Genomic DNA, 21,558 nt, shown 5'->3' with positions numbered 1-21,558 from the left:
TCCTAGTCCCAGGTCGAGAAGGAGGCGGCCAGGGTAGCGGGACGGTGAATTTAAAGAGTCGTCATTGCTCCATGCTTCTCGAAGGGGGGGCTGAAGAGGTACTGCTAATTGTCTCCGCTAATCCAACGGGCAATCAGTCAATAAATATTTATTAAAAGCCTGCTTCCCTGTTATCTCCGAGTAGAGGGAAAAGCTCTGGTCCCGGAGTCAGTGGCCATGAGATCCAGTCCTGCTTATGATGCTGTGTGATGTGGGCAAATAATTTAACCTCCCTGGATCTTAGTTTCTTCATCTGTAAAATGACGGGGGGGGGGGTGTGTGTGTGTGTGGGGTTGTTAGACATCAGTAGCGTCGGAGCTATAATTTCAGGATTTTTTCCACTTATGTCTCGCTTTGGGTGTTACTTAGACCTCTCCCCTCCCGGTGCCTTTCTTTCGCTGGTTGTCTTTAGTTTTGTAGCTCTTTCCTTGTGCCGGTCACTCTGTTGGGCCCTTTCCCCAAGGGCAACTGCTTGGAGGTGGTGGCCAAGGTAGGGCGGGCGGAAGAGTGTGAGCAGCAGGAGGGACAGGTGGCTGTGGTGAGCCATCAGGTCACCATCCCGTGGGGGACATCAGAGCCGCCCTACACGTGTCACGCAGGCACTGGGGGCCTGAAAAAGTAGAGACACACTGATGTTGACAGAAATAGGCACAAAAAGGTAGACAATGACAGAGATAAAGGGTCGCCTCTAAACTGACTCAATCTATTGGCTCCTGCCTTTTCCATTCCCTGAAGCCCTAAAGCTCTTTCACCTTCGGTTCTTCAAAAGCCACTAAACATTCAGGTTGGTGGTAGCCTCCCAGTGTGGATGAGGGAAGAGATATACCCCGCGTTGGGTCACCATAGTCATGTCATTGGGGTACAGCTTGCTGACTCCCTACACCGATGGGGAGGGAGACAGAGTTGAGGGAAGGAGAATGTGTGGTGGAGAATTCTGCCTTTTAAAAAAAAAGAAAGGGAAGAAAGAAATGGGGACAGATGCAACAGCAGTGACACCTGGAGGAAAGAAGAGGAACTGAATAAGGACTTAAGGTCAGAAAGGTTAGGGGCTTGATTCTGGAGAGCCTTGAATGCCAAATAGTTTGACCCCCCATGAACTTTCTATGTGTCCTCAGTTTTCTCATCTGTGAAATGTAGAGGTAAAACTAGATTGTCTCAAAGATTTCTTCTAGCTCTGATATCCTATGGGTCTAGCCCCACAATTCTGATTGTTCTAGAATTGGGGGAGCATGAGTAGCCTCTAAACTCTATCCAGTTGCTTGGGATCCTGTGGATTTTCTCAGATTATTGTACGGAGCTGACTTTTTCTGTATACAGTGCCCTCTCCAGAGACACTCCCCAACTGGGCCCTTGATCTCCAGAGGGTTGGAATACCACTGCTTGGTTGACTATTTCTCCTAGAAAGGAGAAGAGGGAGCTTATAGCAGATGGCCTTTACTGAAATTTTTTCAGTAAGAGAGAGAGGAAAGGGATGTTTATAAGGTTTAAGGAAAGTACAGAAGGTATAACCACTGTTAGAAGTGTGATGGGAAATCAGTTCAGGAAGGATAAAAGGATTATCATAGGAACAGCACCCATTTGAAGCTAGATAATATAAATTTGTAATTAACTCCATCAGCATAGTTGTGTTACTTCTTCCTAAAGCATTTGGCAACACTGGAATAGGAATGAAGGTTGATGGTTGGGTAAATACAAGATTGGAAAGAGCCAAAAAGTTCACAGAATAGTGGGAAAGGGATTGAAGGATGGATATTTGAACTGAACAGTAATAGAGTCAAGAGTGTGAAAACAGGTGATGGACTGGAGGGGCTAGAAGTTATAGTGAGGATGGCAAGAGGATGTTTAGGAAGAGTGAGACAGAAGAAGAAATAGAAGGCCAAGAGATTATGATCAGAGAGGTTGATTTTAGAGCTCAGGAAGAAAGAAGGAAGATGGCAGAAGTCATAGGAGTTGAGTCCCATGATGCTTTGGCAGACCAGGGTGTTGCAGGATTCCATATGTATATGAAGTTCCCAAGTATAAGGAGAGAACTAGGGATGGAGAGGAAGGCTATAAACCAGGCATTGAATTATTTGATAAAGGCAAAGGTGACCTGGAAGCAGGTGGTTGACTGCAGTTTGAATCTGGAGAGAGTGATATAGTGGACCTCAAAAAAAAAAAAAAAAAAAGAGAGAGAGGTTAGTGATGGTGGCTGAGGGAAGAGTCTAGACAGTAAGTAAAGGACAAAGAAACTGAGTGGCCAGGAATTCAGGGTCTTCTGGAAGGAACCAGGCTTCATTAGTGACAGAAGATTGAGGACAAGTAGAGGCTTGTTAATGATAGGACAGGCTATACAAAGCATGCAAGGAACTGGGGAGCAAAGGAGGATAAAGACTAGGGAGGGGGATGGCTGAGCTATATGCTGATGAAAGATGAAAGAGGGATTTTATCTTATCAGATGGGGACTCTGAATCATAGGCTTAAGGGGCCAGGAGATAATTTTCTCCCAACCTCCAGGGTCCTGTGATGATAGAGAGCAGCATAACCCTGTCCTCTCACTGTCAAACCAGGGAGCAGGTGGTAAGAAGATCGGACAGGGCAGCATCTGAGTCCATAAATACCTGATAATTAGTTGCCCTAAGGGCCTACTGAACACACACAATGCCAGTTGTTTGAAACTATGTCCTGGATGAAATCTTAACAATGAGAGGCCTGATATTGGAGAACTTGATTCTATTGGTCTGAGGTGTTATTTTTCTCAAGATATTTGATGAAATGGGAAAGATTGGGTGGTACCTCTACCTGTGGCAGCAGATCTAATGACCAAAAGGCCTCCAAATTCAGTTTCTCAGAGGGGTTGTGTTGGAATTCACCCTATCTGGAGAGGGTTGAGTCTTGTGAATCCAATGATGGCAAAAGGAGGACAAGGTGCTGAGTCATGGGCCTTGGTGTCAGTGGTGGTCTCCCCTGGTCTGGGCACTCAGGGCTTACAGAGGGCTGAGGTGTTTTCCGAAACAGCACTGGCGAGCATATGGCCACCTATGAGGCCACCCCCTATTGAAAACAGAAGGTGAAAACTTGAGGCTCAGGGCTTCAGGTAGTGGGGAAAAAGAGAGACCAGTGAAGAAGATGAAGGAATGGAGAAATAAGAGAGTGCCACATCATTGGAGCTGATGAAGTAAGGGGGTTTCAGTAAGAAAAGGGTGCTTAAAATTTTTAAAGGAAGCAGAGAGGTCAAAAAGAGGAATTGAGAAATACAAGAAAAAGGAGAAGAATAGGGGAGTGGGGGGAGAGAAGGAATGATAATTCCTATGGCACTTACCTCTCAATGACTTTGGGAAGGGGGACATAGACAATTATCCCTGTTTTCCTGAGAAGGAAGCCAAAACTCATTGACATTAAGTGATGTGACTAGCAAGCACCAGGGCTAGAATTCAAACATAGATTTTCTGATTTTTAAATCGAATGTTTCTTTTCACTCTTCTACTCGTTCTACTAAGAAACAGGAGGGAGTGGTGAAAAGATGTAAGGTATATATACATATATATGTGTATGTATGCATGCATGTAAGTGTACACACATGTGTGTGTATGTGTGTATAAAAGATATTGGGAGGTAGACTTAGATGGATAAAGGAGAAAAAGGAAGACCACATGAAATTTGGGAGAAAGTATGAGAAATGGTAAGAAAAAATTAGAAGAGAGCTATAAGAAGATATGAGAAAGAAATGGGAAGAGATGAGAAAATAGAGAGATGAGGATAGTGCTAATGGTAGAAATCGGGGAAAATGAGCTGAGAGATGGGGGCGAGGGGGTCCAAGAGAAAATGAAAAAAAATTTGTGAGTTAGAAAGAATAAGTGTAAAAATAAGGGCATTATTGGGAGAAGGGGAAGATAATAAGCATTTATATATGGACAAGTTTTGTTAGGACTGTTAAGAATAAGCATTTATATAGTACCTACTCTATTGGGATTTAACACAGGCACTATGTTAAGCAATTTACAAACATTATATCATTTGATCCTCATAACAATCCTGAGAAGTAGGTGCTATTATTATCCCTATCTTAAGATAAGGAAACTGAGGCAGAGGTTAAGTGACTTACCCAGGGTCACATAGCTAGCAAGTATCTGAGATCAAATTTGAACTTGGGTCTTCCTGACTCCAGTCATAGTATTCTATTTGCTGCACTACCAACTGCCTCTATGGAATAGTATGCTATAGTGGGAAAGAGCTGGAGAAGGGAGGAGGAGAGACATGGATTGGACATGAGACAGGAAAAGAATTATTAAAGGAATCAGAAAATTGAAGGTTAGTAATGAGAAAGACTGAGAGAGAAATATAGGATGAGAGATGAAAGTCAATGAGAATAGAAGGGGAAAAGATGGGAGAAACATGGCATAGTGGAAAGAGTACTCTATGTGTATCCAATTTTAACATTAAATGTTGTAAGTTCCTTGAGAGTGGGGCTGTTTTTGTTTCTCTTTGTATCCTCCTTGCCTAGACCAGAACCTTATACATAGCAGGATCTTATATATAATAGGTGTTTAATAAGTGATGTTACCATTGCTAGATCTATATCACAAAGACATCCAAAAAAAAAAAAGGGAGAAAGATCTATTTGTACAAAAATATTTATAGCAGCTCTTTTTGTGGTAGCTAACAAATTGGAAATCAAAGGGATGCCGATCAATTGGAGAATGGCTAAACAAGCTGTGGTATATGATTGTAATGGAATATTATTGTGCTATAAGAAATGACAAATAGGTTGATTTCAGAAAAACCTGGAAAGACTTACATGAACTGATGCATAGTGAAGTGAACGGAACCAGGAGAATGTTGTACATAGTAACAGCAATATTGTTTGATGAAGAACTGTGAATGATTTAGCTATTCTCAGCAATAGAATGATCTAAGACAATCCCAAAGGACTAATGATAAAGCATACTATCCACCTCCAGAGAAAGAACTGATATTGTTTGAATGCAAACTGAAGCACGCAGTTTTTCACTTTCTTTCATTCAAGTCTTCTTGTACAAAATGACTAATATGGAAATGTTTTACATAATTGCACATGTATAATTTATATCTGATTGTTACCATCTCAGGGAGGAGGGAGGAGAGGTAGGGAGGTAGGGATAGAATGTGGAACTCAAAACTTCGAATAAAAATGTTTTTAAAAAGTGATTGTTGAATTGGATTTATAGACAAGGTTTGATTCCTTTCTCTCCCACTTTCTAATATCACCTTGGAAAAATTACTTAATGAAGATGAAGGATTTGGACTCTTGAGGACTTTCTCAGATGCAAATCCTATGATCTTAGGGGAGAGACAGAAGAATTATGGTGGAAGCAAAAGAAAACCTGGAGAGGTGGATGAGGGAGAAAGATGGCAAAGATTAAATTGTTTAAAAATAAGGAGACAAGGGGGGCAGCTAGGTGGTACAGTGGATAGAGCACTGGCCCTGGATTCAGGAGGACCTGAGTTTAAATCCGACCTCAGAAACATAACACTTACTAGCTGTGTGACCCTGGGCAAGTCACTTAACCCCATTGCCTAGCCAAATAAATAAATAAATAAATAAAATAAGGAGACAAGTATGGAAAGAAAGAAATGAGAGGAAAAGTAAAGATGAAAAGAGAGGAAATAGGAAAGAGAATTGGATTAAGGAAAGTATTTGTGTTGGAGATATGGTGAATCCCTATAGCACTTCTAATCTCTACCAAATATTCAATTACTTGTGTTCTGTATTGTGTTAATATATGTTGATTACATGTATATATCTTGTATCCCCTTACCCAACTAAATTGTGTACTCCCTGAGAACAACAGCTGTATTTTGGATCTTTAGTACAATATGTATGCACTACTGGCACTTAATATAGATGGTGCCTGTGTTACAAAAAGATTTCTAAAGTTCAACATGCTCTTTACCTTTAGGAACATTATTGTTATACATTATGGCTACAAATGTCTTTTGACCTCTTATTAGAAATAATGAGCACTGACAATGAGAATCAATCCAAGCTCATCTTAACAGCACATGCAACAAAGCTCCCTCCAGCCCCATTAATACTGGGAAGTTGAAAATGCACTCATTTATTTCCCTTTTATAGATGAAGAAACTAATTTTGAAAGAGATTAGATGACTTTTTCATGCAGCAAGTGGTAGATCCCAGGTAAGAACCCAGGTCCTTGAACTCCAAATACATTTCCATTTCTACACTACCCTACTGTGCTGTCGTACTGTTGTTATGCTAGGAATTAAGCAATGCAGTAAAATGTAAAAATTAAACTCTGGAATCCTAGAGTTAGAAGAGAGATCATTTAGTCTAGTTCCTATTTGAATTATGAATACCCTCCTAATTATAATGTCATGATAGTTTTTTGGGGGGAGGGGTATCTCAAAAGCTGGTGTTTGAAGAAAAAAAGATTTAATTCAAGGAGTTTCCTGAAAGGCTTTACAAGGTCATTGCACTATTTTCTTTTTTCATCTGATATGACTTGGAAACTTGTATATTTTCTTTTTCCATGGTAATGGTCTAGCGCTAACATCAGACATCAGGTTTATCAGACATGATTAAAGTGATTTGGGGCTTCCAAAGGGAATGAAGAGATTTTCCAGAAATAATCAGGCATGAATTGGAAGAGAGAAGAGAAAGTGAAAGATGGTATAGGTGTTGTTTTGTATGAGCATCACTATTATCAGGTATCCACTGCTGGCATAGAGGAGATCCTGGGCAGGGTACAAGTTGAAACTGAAGATTTATATAGATGATGAGGACCTTCAGAAGATGCTATTTGAATACAATATTGTGCTGGTTGCTTCAAGCCCCAGATCATCGAAGTCTTTTGAATGAGTTTCATACATTGTCCAAAAAGTTTGGCCTCACCATCCACATAAGAAAATCCAAGGAGACAGAGAATACCTATTGTCCAGAAATGCAATTTGGTACATATACCTTGGACAGGCACAAATGGACAATGAGTAGGACACAGCATTAACCACAAGAAGGAGAGCAGGTTGGACTGTCTATGGGAAATTGCAGAGCCCCTTTCATGACACAATCTTCTTCCTGAAATAAAGGTCTAGATTTCTAATATCAGTATTCTACCAGTTTTGTTGTGTGGATGCAATATATGGAATACTTCTGTCTCTGAAGAATTAAAATGGATTATCACTCAGAGAAAAATGGAGAAGTACATAACAAATAAAGAACTAAGAGGAGTCAGAATAAAGGATGTCATCAAAGAAATGTATGATTGAAAAAGAATGTGGACTGGTTATAGATGGTAATGTAGCCTAGTGGAAAGAGTGCTGGATTTGGATTTAGAGGTCCTGTGTTCAAATCCCATCTCTGTGACTTTGGCCAAGTCCTTTAATTTGCCTGGACTGAGCTCAGTTTTCTCAACTGTAAAATAAGAGGGTTGAACTAGATGGCCCCTGAAGTCTTCTCCAGTTCTGGATCTATGAACCTGTGATACCATGTGAGCTTATTCACTGTCAAGAGAAACTGGAGAAGGCCCCCAATATATAGGGCAGGGCCCCCTCTGGCAAATTTATGAGAAGGAAGTCACACTAGATGGGCGGGCTTAGATGGATTGCCATTGTTGGATATGGTAAGATCACAGACTCATTTAAATTTTAGTGTATATGTGTGAGAAAAAAAATTTGGAGGTTAACTGAACTGTGACTGGCCAAAGACAGAAGAATAAAGAGTATAATATCCTACGGATCCCCTGAGGGGGGAAAAGAAGAGGATTGTGAATAGAAGTTGGGTCAGTCAGCTACCAACCACAATCACCAGGATGGTTACACATGCCAAGGATAGCTTAGTTATTCTTCATCTGTGATAGAGGCAGGAAACTTTTGTATGGAAGGAAGGTTTAAAAATTAGGCACCTGCAATTTTAAGGAAATGATTTTACTTGTGGCATAACTCGAGACATAGGGGAGAATGAGATCAGAAGACAAAAGGCAAAAAAGGGTAAGATTGAAAGAAAGGGGAGAAAGTGAGGATGAAGATCAGAATAGGAAATGAGAAGGATAAAGTAAGAAGGAAATGATTGGTAAAGACTGGAAGAGATGAGAAGGGAACTAGAGAGAGTGAGAGAAGGAAAGATAAAGATGGGAGGAAGAGATGATGATTGAGAGACAGGAAGAAAAAGGGCAGAAATGGGGAAGAGAGAAAGCATTAGGCTGAAAGCTATCAAAAAAGAGAATAGAGAAATGGAAGAGAGAGATTAAAAGAGTGAGATGGAAATGGAAAGAAAGGTAAAAGGATGATGGAAAGAGAGACATAGTTAGCAAGATTAAGGGGAAGGGAAAAATAGGGACAGTCACCTAGGAACTAGTAATCTTGGAGTAACTTTTGATGTCTTCTTTTTCTATATATTCAATCAAATGCCAAATTCTCTTGATTCTATCTTTGAAATCTCTTTACTTTCATATCTGTTTTTCCTTTATACTGCAACCAGACTCTATCTCTTCTTGCTTAGACGATTATAATAGCCTCAAAATTGGTATTCCTTTCTCCAATTTGATGTATCTCTATAATCAGATCATTCTTTCATGCCCCAAAACTTTGGTGGTTCTCCAGTATCCAAGAAATAAAATATAAACTCCTTATCTTGGCACTGAAGTTTTTCTACAACTCCAACCTGTGCAGTCATCTCATACTTTACATTTTATATCAGTTTACACTACACCTTTCCTACTGCCTGGATGGACTTCTATCATTAGAGAGCTGCTCAATCTGATGAGATTCTTCCCTTTACAGCACAGCTCAGGACTCACCTCACCCATGACATCTTTCCAGTTAAAAATTCCTCAGATCTCTCAGAGCATTTTATCTGAACCTTTCCAATTCATTTATTGTATCCTCCTTCTTATAATAATGTTCATGCTTCTCCCCTCCATTAGATTGTAAACTCCTTGAGAGTGGGTCTGTTTCATATTTATCTTTTTTATCTTCAGCAATATGCTTGGGCATTTAATAGGTATATGTTGAATTGAAAATGAAATTGAGAGAAGAGTGAGGGGAAGACATGTGAAAGGAAGGGAAACAGATGAGAGAGAAAGGAAGACAAATGGAGAGAATGAGATTGGAGAAAGTGAGGATCGGAAGAGATCTGGAAAGAGAAATATAAGATATCTAGGTTAAGGAAACAATGGAAAGAAGAAAAATAAACAGTATATTGGAGATTGAGATGGAGAAAGACTAAGTTAGCATGGGCAGGATGATGGGGAAGAGAAATTGGGAAGAAAATTATATAAAGAATATAGGAGAGGAGAATGATGGAAAGAGATAGGAAACGAAGGGGAAAGAAGTGGTGCAAGACATGAAGAAGAAATGGAGGGGAATTGGGGAGAGGTATAGCATAGAAAGAAATGAACAAGAGATTGGGAGAGATAAGAGGGAAAAGATGGAGAGAGGAGAGATATGAAATAGGGGTGATATGGGGTAGAAATACAGACAAGAGGTAAAGAAATGAGGGAAAGATGGGAACAGAGAAAGACTGATAGGAAGATAGGTGGAAGAGATGCTTAGAGAGATGAGGAAGAAAAGATAAAGGGAAAGTTAGAGCTAAAGAGCTCTTTATAAATGTGATAAATTATTATGAAGCCAAGGGCCAGCAACATTGAAAGATGGGAACAGAATATACATGGCAGGAGTTAAGATATGATGAAGTCCAGAAATAGGAATGAATATTTAGGAGGGGAAAAGGGATTATAGTAGAAAGAATTGACATGGGGTAGAGACTGAAAGAAGGGGATGCAAGGGAGTAATGAGGGAAAGTAATACCATAATTATTTGTTAAGCTCCTATTGTGAAAAAAGGATTGTTACAAGGTACTAAGAGGTCTAGCAGTTGAAAGGAAACTCAAGAGACCATGTAGTCATTTTGCAGATAAGGAAACTGAAGGCCAGAAGGGTTGTTAAAGTGACTTACCCAAAGTCACACAGGTAGTAATGATCAGAGATGGTATTTGAACCCCACCCAGAGGCCATGCTCTTTGCCACCTACTAAGTAAGCTTTCCCCCTTCAAACAAATTTGAGCTAAAACGTGGTCCTTACCTATAATATGGAGCTTACTCTAGGTAGGGGATAAGATATGAGCATACATATATATATGAGCATATCATACATATGAGCTTTTATATACCAGATATCACCATATATCTGCTGCTATAAAAACAGGGATAGACAAAGACAGAGAAATGCAGAGCCAGAAGAGGAGGTCAGGACAGAAAGACTTGCTTGCACTAAGAGGAGCTGGTTCCCCTAAAGCCATCCCTTTCCCCACAGGGTGGCACCAGGGGCACCTCTCTGTGTCCAGGGACAATTCTCTTGGGTGCAGCTGAACTAGGCTTTAGAGCCAAACGACTGGCCAGGGGAGGCGGGGGGGGGGGGGGGGGGGGGGGAGGGGGGGGGGGGGGGGGGGGGGGGGGGGGGGGGGGGGGGAAGGGGAGGGGAAGAGGAAGGAGAGGTCAGTCAGTGTGTGGAGGGACCACAGGTGACTCAGAGGGAAAGTGGGAAGGAAAACCTCGGGTGGCCAGAAGTCCTTCCTTCCCTGAGGAGCCCCACAGACCCTCAGGTTGTCCCCTCCCTTTCAGGAGAATCAAGTTCCCTTCAGAACCTCCAGTTAAGAGGTGGCACTTCCCAGAGTTCCAGACTCCGTACTCCACTGTCTCACCTGTGCAGGTGTGTGTATGGGGGACTTCCGGTCTAGATGACTGTCCCTTTCTGTGACGTCAAGTCACCTTCTCCAGTCCCTCCTGGCCACGCCCCTGTCCCTCGCCCCTTCTACTCCCCCCCCCCCCCCCCCCGGCCCCCCCCCCCTCCCCCCCCCCCCCCCCCCCCCCCCCCCCCACTCCAGGGTCGTATAAACAGGTGCTCAAGCTGCACCTGTCCCATCCTCGGGAGAGCTTAGCTGCCATTCTGGACTGCATTGCTCTAGCACTGAATTGTAGCCCGGCGGCAATTCGAACTGACTGAAGGCTGGGGCAGCTGTGGCCCCGGTGCTTTGGCGGGGGGCTTTCTTACCGGCAGGGTGATCTGAACTAGCTACTCCAGTTGGAAGCTTCCAGAGATCCGGTACCAACCTTTGCGGGCTGGCCGGATAGGCTTGCCCACCTTTTGTTTGAGTAGGGTTGGCTGCTGCGCTAGAACGCCCCGGAGGCCCCTAAAAACAAAGCGTTGGTGTTGGGGAGTTCTACCTTCTATCCTAAAGTACCTTCCCTTTTGTCTGACCGGGGGACTGCGGGAAAGGGAGCGGCGACCTCCTTTTTTTTGTCTCCAGGTCCCTCCTCTTCACCTCCCCTTTTCACCTAGGGTCCCCAATCTGTCCCCCAGGGAGAAATCCCTTTTGTTTACTGTAGGGTGTTCAAAGAAGAAAATAATTAGAAAATTGTAAAGGTTCTGACCACAGAAGTACTTTTTCAGGGTTCTCTCAGAAAACGCCAAGTAGGGGGGTGAGTTGTACTTTCTGTAGAGTTACCCCAAAGATTTTTTTGTTTATTGTAGGATCAACTTTTTTGGGGGGTGGGGAATATGGCAAACTCAGGGCTTCAGCTGTTGGGGTTCACCATGGCCGCTCTGGGGTGGGTGGGATTGATAGCCGCCACCGCGCTCCCTCAGTGGCAGATCAGCTCCTATGCCGGAGACAACATCATTACTTCCCAAGCGTTGTACAAGGGGCTATGGATGGACTGCGTCAGCCAGAGCACCGGCCTCATCAGCTGCAAGTCGTACGACTCATTCCTCGCTCTGTCTGGTGAGGCTGGGGAGCATTGGTCACTTGGGTCCCGACGGAAGATGGTGGGAGGGAAGGGCGGGAAGTGAAGGAGTTGGGGTGAGGGTGGAGAGGATCCAGGTTCCTGGAGAGAGAGGCACAGTGGAAGAAGTTTAGAGGTCCAGGGGCTAAAGGCTCACCTGAGGTCCCTGGTTGAGGGAGGAGTTGGAGGGAAGTTGGGATGTATGTGAAGGAGACAAATGGCCGAGGTGAGGAGGAGGGAAGAAAGCTGAGGCAGGTGGGGATAGGGACATCTGAAGTGAATGAAGCCTAGATGGATCTAGAAAGAGAAGGTCGGAAGATCCTGTGTTCAAGGAGGACACTAAATTACGCGGGTTTACCAAAGGGGGAGAAATTTAATACCCTCTCCCTTTCACTTCCGATTTCTCCCCTTCCCGCTCTTCATCCTGCCCCACCCGCTATAAAACTTCTTAGAGTTCGACGTCCCTCCAGCTCCTCACCCACCGACCTCTGGTCCCAATCTCCTCTGCTTTTTTCTCTTCACTAAGTGAGAGCCTTAGAGGCCACTGAGAGGAGAGGGCCAGAAAGTAGAATGATTAGGGTGGCTTAGCGTGGGAGTTTAGGTCCTTAAGGGATTCAGAGTGCTTGTGTTTCTTTGCGCCTGAGCATGGGTGGGAGCAGAAGGAAGAACCACGGTTAGAAGTCTAACATTTCGGTCCCTTAGGCATTCGGCGAACTAGAGAGCAATGGGAAAACTGGGGGCCGGAATGCCCGAGTCTCTGCGCGACTCGGAGCCGGTTGCCACAGCCTCTAATCTTATCTTCCTGATTAGCTATAGTAACTAGCACCCGAGGTTGCTGATAGTAAGGCCGGAAGGAGGTCAAAGGGTGCGGCTCGGCACTCAGAGCCTGGGCCAGGCTGGACTTCGGGATCTTTGCAGGGGCTAGCTCTGTTTCCCGAAGCCGCTCCCCCTGAGAGTTTCGCCGAAACTTGGGCGCCCCGGGCGTTGTCCAGGAGCTGAGGTGAGGCTCCTCGGGCGGGGCGAGGCAGGGACTAAACAGGAAGGCTCAGGTGCGGGAGGAGGAAGCAGGAATGGGGGAAGAGAGAGAGCAAGGATCCGGCTACTTCTGGCTGGACCCCAGGAAGAGAGGAGAGTTTAGGGGAAGGGGGCCCAGGCCTGGTTATATGAACCAAATTGGGACCTGTGGATAGAGAGGGGTCCAGATATTGAAGTTGGGCATGAGGATTAGGTTTGCGGGATGGCTATAAGATGAGCCACTCCCGAAGGGTACAGGGGTCAGTGGGAGGGGAATAAAGACGGTTGCTCGCTATGGAGGAAGCTGGGATACCTGGATCCCGAGAGGAAATAGGTGCCTGGCCTCCTAAAGCATTCGTTCTATTCAATAAAGCGCCTTACTTGGGTGTAATAAGGTCCAATAGTGGGTCCAAGAAATACAATTACAAAAACAAATAACAGATCTTGCCTTCAAAGAATTTGCACTAGGAACCTCGGGTGGTTGCTGTGAGGAAAGTTGTAAATTAGTAAGCACTATATAAACTATAAATGTGAACTATTAACTACAACCCAACAGTGATGGGAAGGCATGTACACAGTTAAACAACGGAGAATAGGTGTGTGAATAAGAGATCCAGGTAAAGTGCTATTGAGTAGGGAGAGCTTACTTGAGTCCTTCAGGAGCCAGGATTGATGAAGGGCCTTGAAGGAAAGGAAGGTAGAGATGGGAATCCATTTCAAATTCAGTCAAGGAATAGGGGAGGAGAGCCAAAAGTCAAAGAGAGGACAAAACTAGATAAATAATCCGTCCCCTTTGGCAGACTGTATGAAGTATAATAAGACTGGAGTCAGATATCTTGCATGGAAGCAGGAATTTATTCAGTAGACAGAGAAAAATTGATGATTTTTGAGTAGACAAGAAGTGTGATCCGAGTGGGCCACTGAAAAATATTATTTTGGCCCCTCAATCAAAAATAGATTAGAGAAAGGGAAAGATTGAAAGCAGTGATTAGTAAAGAGGTAGATTATTAAATTGTCCAGGTGAGGGGTGATGAGGGGCTAAACTACAGTTGAAGCAGTGTATTCGAAGACTGGGTGGGAAAAACATTGATGGAGTAAAATTGTCAGAACTTGGCAACTGTTTGGGGGCAGGGAGGTTTTTTAGGGGAAAGGTGATGAATTTCACTTATAGTATAATTGGAGTTTGAAGTATTAGTGGAAATCCAGGTGTAACTGTCCAGTAGACAATTAGAAATGATTTGCTAGATCTCAAAGAAGCAATGAATCTAGAAAAATAATGTGGGACTCAATTAAAAGTGTGACGGTAGAGGTGACAAGGCAATGTTGTATAGAGGATTTAATGGCTTTGGAGCCATTAAGACCTGGATTCAAGATCTGCCTCTAACATGGCTGTGTAAACTTAGGCAACTCACTAAGAATGAATGCTGCAGAAAAGGTACAGGTTAGCAGATAGAATTTCCTTACCTGGGGAGTTCTCTCTACCAATAAATTATAGGACTTGTTGCTCTCCCTAACTAAAGGCAATGACAATAAGCCTTCTTCCCTTTTCCAGGTTTCATACAGGCTACCCGTGCCCTAATGGTGATATCCCTGGTTTTGAGCTTTCTGGCTATGATGGTGGCTGCCATGGGCATGAAGTGTACACGATGTGGGGGTGATGATAAGGTGAAGAAGGCTCGAATTGCCATGACAGGCGGTATAATCTTCATTGTGGCTGGTAAGCAGTCCTTGTCTCTCTCCCCATACCCTAAGACTAGGTTTCCTCTCCCTGAAGCCCCATCTCCCCTCTCCTATCCCCGCTTGCTGACAGTCTAGTAGTATTGCTTTAGATCTGGGACTTTGTCCAGGGGAAACCTGGACAAATAACCTCCTGTTTTTAGACTCTTAAGGATTTGTAAAGTGGGGTAGTAGCTTAAGGGAAGATCTCTGAATCCATTATTCCTTTCCGATCAGGTCTTGTTGCCCTCGTTGCTTGTTCCTGGTACGGCCACCAGATTGTAACAGATTTTTATGATCCAAGGGTCGCTACAAATACTAAGTAAGTATTGGACTCTATTTAGGTGCCTAGGGTCATAAATGGGAACAGGAAATCATGGGAGTGTTGCAGGAATGACAGAGTCCTTAGGGCTTATGGGTCAAGTAACTGGATACTTTTGATCATAAAACTACTCTGCCTCTCTCCACAGGTACGAATTTGGCTCTGCCATTTTCATCGGCTGGGCTGGCTCTGCCCTGGTTATCTTGGGGGGTGGGCTCCTCTCTTGTTCTTGCCCAGTTACAGAGAGCAAAGCAGGGTACCGCACCCCACGCTCCTACCCCAAGACCAATTCCGCTAAGGAGTATGTCTGAAAGAGCTGGGTTTCCTACACATCCCCCCTCACCCCAGCCCTTAAAGGTCAGGGCCTGAAATATAATTCAAGATGGGAAGGGGTGAGGAGGAGACTAGAAGAGAAATCTGAGCCAGTGGGGAAGGGGGAAGGCAGAGTTCTCCAGGCTCTTCTAACTACTACTGATGTAGTCTACTGGAAGACCAGGGGAATGGGGAAGAGGAGGTGGGGGGTAAAGGCTACAAGCTGTTCTTTTTGTATAATAATAAAGAAGTTTGTGTTTTGGACCTTGGCTATTCTCCACTGGGGCCAGACATCCGACACCTGTCCTCTCTCACTCACTTCTATCCAGCCCCTGCTATCCTTTTCCTAAGGTATTCAGCCTCTATTCCCATCTGAGGTTTTATACATTTATAAATGTCAGTTACCTTTCATACCTATCCCAGTGCTTGCCTCATTCTTATGTTGATTCAGTACCTAATTCTTTCTAAGTTCTCCTGAATTACTTTGGACCCAGTTCCAAGACTATTCCCCAACCCTAGGCTCTCATGGCTTATTCTTCACAAGGGTCAAGAGATTTAGCTCTCTCATATATATCCTCATTTTCTAGCTTTCTGCAAAAATGCATTTTTTTGGTACGAAATTTCCCACTAGACGCAGCCCATTCTACTTCTTTCCCTAGGGAGGAGTTACCCTACTGATGCAGGTCAGTGATATCTGAAAAAAGATGTAGACAAGGATGAAGGATGAAGGTAAAAAGGTATCAAGATGAGTATCTTCCAGTCCTAACAGGTCCTATGCAAATGTCAGGCAGATGCTATATGAGTCTCATCATACATAATCTGCCTTGATTCAATTAAACTTACTAAAAAGGGGGAGAAAAACAATTTAAATGGTACAGGTAGAATCTGCCATTCCGGTGAGGACAAGCCATGGAATGAGGGTGACTCTAGTGACTCCTTTTCATTACACCTACAATCCCTTCTCTTGAACTTGGTAGAGCTAATGGGAAGGGTAGTCATGGTTACCTTTCCTAGGGTTTCTGGTCAGTATTCCCTTGGCCTTCCTTGTGGTGAAGAAAGAAGAAAAGGTCCACTTTTAATAGAATAACACTTATGTATAAAGCCCTTTCAAGAGTATGTTTTCTCCATGCCACTGGTTTTCATTACTAGTTAAGAACGTACCTTTTTTTCTTCTGAGACCAGGTACTTTCCTGCCCAATAGTTAAGTTGAATATAGTGAAAAATAAAATTTATTTTCAATTGTTTCTATAGTAACAACTTCAGTTTCTTCACTCTCTGATAGAGACTGCCTTCCTTCAAAGAGACCCTAGCTCCTTTCCAGCTATAACTGTTTAAAGATACTATAATGTATTTTATGAGTCATTTCAAGGGTAATTTTAACTATATCACTTTGTGGCTTACACAGGGATTTCAGAACATGATCTACAAATTGAAGTGTTGACTGTATACTGTATAGCTGCAGGTAGTAGGTCAAGGTTAGTCAGGATTCATACATAGTCAGTCCATGAGCACCATCAGATATCCAGGTCATTGTCTGAATCTTCTAGGTAGGTAGTCATCATAATTAGACCCATAAAATATATGTATATAAGGTTGGTAGAAGAGGCTAGGGTAGGATAAAGCAAGGATTGCTGCCTAAAGAGAAAAAAAGCACAGTGTTAGAATAAAGGGATGTTCAAAACTTTACACAGGATGCTCCTCCAGGGCTATTCCTTCAGTCCCTTCTAATCTGGTAACACTTGTAATATTGTTATGGGTATGTCTTATCTCCTCAACGTGATTGGAGGAACAGTAGTTCTGCTAAAGCTTATTTTCCCCTAGTGGCCACATAATGCAACAGGTATTTAATGAACACCTGTCAGTCTGTGTTCAATCTCCACTCTATCTGGAGCTTCCCAAGAAGGTGGTGTAAGTGTTTGTTGTTATTGTGTCTCCTTTTTCCCAAGTGACCAGCCCCCGGTCGCATTCCAAGAATTCTATGGTGGTGGGAGTCGGGGGTTACAAATAGAACAATGGAACTCTCATGAAGACTTCAAACTCCTTTTCCTCAGTTCTTGCTTACCCATCTCTGAGCAGTGGTAAAGCCACTCCCCAGACATGTCATCAGCTAGGAAAGGACTTTAGTCCCTATAAAGGTTTGAGAGGTTAATCAGTAACTTTTACTCTAGGGAGCTAGGTGGTTTCAATGGAGAGTGCTGGACTTGGAATCAGGAAGACCTGAGTTCAAAGCCAGCCTCACACACTTACTAGCAGTGTGACCCTGGACAAGTCACTTAAACTCTCCCAAACTCAGTTTGCTCATCTGTAAAAGGGGGATCACAATAGCACCTACCTCACAGGGTTGTTGATCTAACATATGTAAAGAATTCTGCAAAATGTAAAAGTACTACAAATGCTAGCAATTATTAATTTAATTCCCCACTGCTTGAGACTCAGATATCCCTAACAGCCACAGTCTTACTTCCACAGTCCCAATTCTTTTTTTTGGGTAATTGGGGTTAAGTGACTTGCCCAGGGTCACGCAGCTAGTAAGTGTCATGTGTTTGGTCTGAGGCCAGATTTGAACTCAGGTCCTCCTGACTTCAGGGCCAGGGCTCTATCCACTGTGCCATCTAGCTGCCCCCCACAGTCCCAATTCTTAAGGAGCCTTACTTTTCCAAACTGAACTGGAAGGGCAGAGTCAGGACATTCCAGGCTTCCCTTTTCTTCTGGGACAAGCAGAGCTTAAAGGGCAAATCTCATGGAATCCACACCTATGGGAGCAGAGGATACTGAGAACTTGTCCCATCCTTTAGATCCTTAGTTTAACCTTCCCACCTCCAAATGCTTTAATTCTCCAACTCCTAGGATATCACCCCTTACCTATCTAGACACCAGCCTTCCTTAAGCTCTCCCTGTTCAAATGCATGAACTTGTAGAAACTGGATACATCCCACAGCAGCCCTGGGGTTGAGGGGCTTCTTCAGTAGGACTAGGAATTCCTATACCAAAGTTGGACAGGATGGAGAACTAATGAATCTAAATGAAAAGAATCAGGAAGAAAAGGATTAAAAGAACGGAAGAGAGGTACTTAGAATCAAATTGTGGCTAGCTGGTTCCACCCCCATCCCCACACTTTCTCAAATTCACTCTATTTCCTTACTTCATAACTACATAATTTCTACCTCTTCTTCCTCATCCTTTAATCCTACTCCTAACAAACACTGGACAAACAGCCTCCCAAAGGCCCACCTTTATCTTGTCACTTCAGACTAAGCCAGAATATTCAAGATACCCAAGAGACCTAACCCATGAATGTCTTCATGTAGCAGTTCTACCACACAAACTTGTCATACAATGGGAAAAGAAAGGCTGGGGGAAAGGCAAACAGGATATGAGTGAACTAAGGGCATTATGTAAAGTAGGATACATTAGGGCAAGGATTGAACTGAGAATAGGAGTAGAGAAAAACAGGGTGGACCAGGAAGAAGAGGCTAAGAGGAAAAAAGAGAAGCAACAAAAGGAATGGGAAAGGCCTGTTGTATTCAGATATATTATTTATTTTGTTAAATATTTCCCAATTACATTTAAAATTTTTAAAAACATTTTTAAAAATTTTGAATTTCAAATTTTCTCCCTCCCACCCCCAGCCCTTGAGAAGGCAAGTAATATGATATAAATTATACATGTGAAATCATGCAAAACATAAAGAAGGACCCTATTCATGGCAGGCTGATTTGGGATGAAGTATGGAAAATAAGGGAGAATGAAGGTTTCTCACCAAGATGGATATGAGGTTCCCATGGCCCAGAGACCACAGAATATGGAAGAGGAAGGAAGCTGCCAGGAGCAAGAAACAACAGATGGCCATCAAATCCAAAACAAGGGTGCGGAGGTCAGGGTCCTCTCCTCCAAGAAATGATCTCAAGGCTTCAAGGCCTCACTCCTTGCCCAGCACAAGTGGGTCTCTGAAGACATGTAGTAAAGAAGCTTACAAGGGAAGAGTAGAAAAGGACAAAAACCATTAAATTCTGAACCTAAACACTAAAAAGCATTTCAATATACAAGAACACAAAAGAATTCTTTATGAAACCCCAAATCTCCATTTAATACCTCTTGCTTAAAAAAAAGCATATAAATTCTATATATTATTTTCAAAATTGTCCTACTTATTTGTGCTTTCTGGTTTTTTTGGCATATTTTTGAAGTGTTACAATGGCCCTCTTTTGCATATTTATTGCTAACTCCCACTGCCCTCCAACTTAAAAAGCCTTAATAAATAAGCAAAAGCAAGTAAGATGAATCAATCTACACAGTGGCCATCAAAAAATGCATGTCTGTACCTTCTGTCCATCACCTCGGTCAGGAAGTGGGTAAAATATGCTTTAGTTTCTCCAGAGATATGGCTGATCACTGCTTTAATCAGAATTCTTAAACATTTCAAAGTTTTCTTTATAATCTCGTTGTCCTTGTAATGCTCAATTCACTCTACATTAGTTGATATACAAATAATAATCTTTCATAATTTATTAGAATGTAATAATATTCTCTTACATTTACGAATCACAATTTGTTCAGTCAATCCCCAATTACCTAAGAGGCAATCTAAGATACCCCCTTATATTTATCTATCCCCTTTTATTCTCTCTTTAAGGATCAGAAAGCTAATTTTGCTTGTGACTGACTATTCCCCACTCCACCTCCTATAGCCTTCCTCTTTCAACCATTTTCTTCCCCAATTCTAAGCTAGGTCTGGAGCTCCCTTATCTGTAGCCTTCCATACTTTTGTTAACCAATCAACCAACTCAAATTTAATGAGTGCCTATTAATCATCAGTACTGTGACAGATACAAAAAAGTCAGAAGAAAAAGCGGGCACTGGGAGAAACAAGCTTCTTAAATATAATTTGAATAAATACAGCACTTAAAACTAAAATTTGGGGTATTTAGTATTAATGCAATAGAAGAACAGAAAAGAGAGATCAGTGTGGGCTGGAGGCAACTTCATGTATCTGGACAGGGGTTCCAGCATGATCAAAGTCACAGAAATGGGGGAAAGGGGGAGAGAAGGGAAAGAGCATTTAGTAAGCAGGTCCTAGGCTAAGTACTTTACAAATATAATCTCATTCGATCCTTACAACAACCCTATGAAGTGCTACTACTGTCCTCACTTTACAAGTTGAGGAAACTGAGGTAGACACGAATTAATGGGAACATTGTACAATGAAAAGTATACTAATACTAAATTGAATTAAATGGAGGGCACGTGTCAGGGAGCTGTATACATAAGATGAAGCCAATTATGCACGGGGTCAAAAGATCTGGCTGGGCACCGGGAGCTTAGACTTCATTCAGTAGGTGCAATATAAGTGTTTTAGTATAGTTTGGTAGTCTGGCTTTGGCATACTGCCTTTTTTTCTTTTATTTCTGTTTCAGAGTAATTGTCAGATTCTACCTGAATCTTATTACTGCCTTTCTACTTACTTCAATCTGCTTTTTTTCCCAAATCTTCCTTCAATGAATGAACTGAGGGGGGAGGGGAAGCAATGAATGGGAGGGGCACTACTCCCTCCACTCAAGTATTGCTTCTTCTCTCACCCGCTGTGGGTATCCGAGTCCAAACCTTCTTTGAATGCTTCTTCCCATCACCTCAACCCAAGACTTCAACCTCCCTCCCTCTGCAAAAGACACAAGGTAGGCTTTCAAGAGAGTTCCTTAAGGTAGAGGGGTGAGGGAGTCCAGTCGCCTGAGTCCCCAAAGTAGCGTGGGAGAGAGGCTAGCTACTTTGACGCTCACCTCGGGGTTACTTCCTAAAACAGGCTGTAGCACTCCCACCCCAGCGAGTCGAGTCAAAGTTCCCACACCCAAACGAGAGCTCTCCTAAGTTCCAATGCCAAAGCCCCTTCCTAAACTCTGCCCCTCAAACCGAGATCACTGTGCCCGAAGTCCCAGGTTTTTCGGCCCACTTCACCACGCCTCCTACCTCTCTTCCTCATTGCTCTTTCGCCAGCACCGTTACCGCGTAGACGCCCCAGGGCGCCACTGGCCGGGAGCGGCTGAAGCATTTTTGTTTCGTACTTGGCTTCCTTCCAGCGGGCTGGTCGCGTGCTGATGGCGTCACAGAATTCGGACGCCTGCGTGGGCGGACCGATTCCCTAACCACTCCCCCCCCTTCCCTGGCCCTTTCAGAGGCCTGTCTGAGCCCGCATTGTGACGTCACCGGTTAGCTTCGGCGCCGGAGGCAGTGCCCAGGCAAGACAGGGGTCCTGATCTGACTATACAGTGATTTTTAGAAATCTGAAATGGGACTTGGTGTGGGGCGGGCCTGAAGAATGAAAACTCAAGGGTGCGAGGAAGTATTGGAGGGATCCTCGAGCCTCCTGCCGGATTGCCCACGAACGGAAGTTATTACAGGACGGAG

At 43.3% G+C, this 21,558-nt stretch overlaps 1 protein-coding gene and 1 long non-coding RNA gene across 6 annotated transcripts; one reads left to right on the top strand and one right to left on the bottom strand.

Annotated features, from left to right (window-relative positions):
• Positions 1 to 10,909: 10,909 nt before the first annotated feature.
• On the top strand, positions 10,910 to 15,423 carry CLDN7 (claudin 7). The gene is made up of 4 exons (XM_027857189.1): positions 10,910 to 11,794; positions 14,362 to 14,526; positions 14,763 to 14,847; positions 14,996 to 15,423. The coding sequence occupies exons 1-4, from the start codon at positions 11,572 to 11,574 to the stop codon at positions 15,156 to 15,158; spliced, it is 636 nt and encodes a 211-aa protein (XP_027712990.1). The 5' UTR covers positions 10,910 to 11,571; the 3' UTR covers positions 15,159 to 15,423.
• Positions 15,424 to 16,365: 942 nt separating this feature from the next.
• Positions 16,366 to 21,250, bottom strand: LOC114039432. 5 transcript variants are annotated; one of them, XR_003568672.1, is made up of 6 exons: positions 21,121 to 21,250; positions 19,482 to 19,626; positions 18,920 to 19,128; positions 18,022 to 18,177; positions 17,812 to 17,912; positions 16,366 to 16,794 (listed from the first exon to the last, which is right to left on the bottom strand). It is a non-coding gene; the product is annotated as an uncharacterized LOC114039432 (long non-coding RNA). The 5 variants fall into 5 exon arrangements; XR_003568676.1 differs by having other exon boundaries at positions 19,482 to 19,568; positions 21,121 to 21,249; XR_003568674.1 differs by lacking the exon at positions 21,121 to 21,250 and adding an exon at positions 20,622 to 21,110.
• Between the last annotated feature and the right edge of the window lie 308 nt (positions 21,251 to 21,558).

This window comes from Vombatus ursinus, unplaced genomic scaffold, assembly GCF_900497805.2.
Source record: "Vombatus ursinus unplaced genomic scaffold, bare-nosed wombat genome assembly UNPS02011916.1, whole genome shotgun sequence".
Classification (NCBI taxonomy): Eukaryota; Metazoa; Chordata; class Mammalia; order Diprotodontia; family Vombatidae; genus Vombatus; species Vombatus ursinus.
The sequence above is the reverse complement of the archived record's forward strand: the minus strand, read 5'-3'. Positions and strand labels throughout refer to the sequence as shown.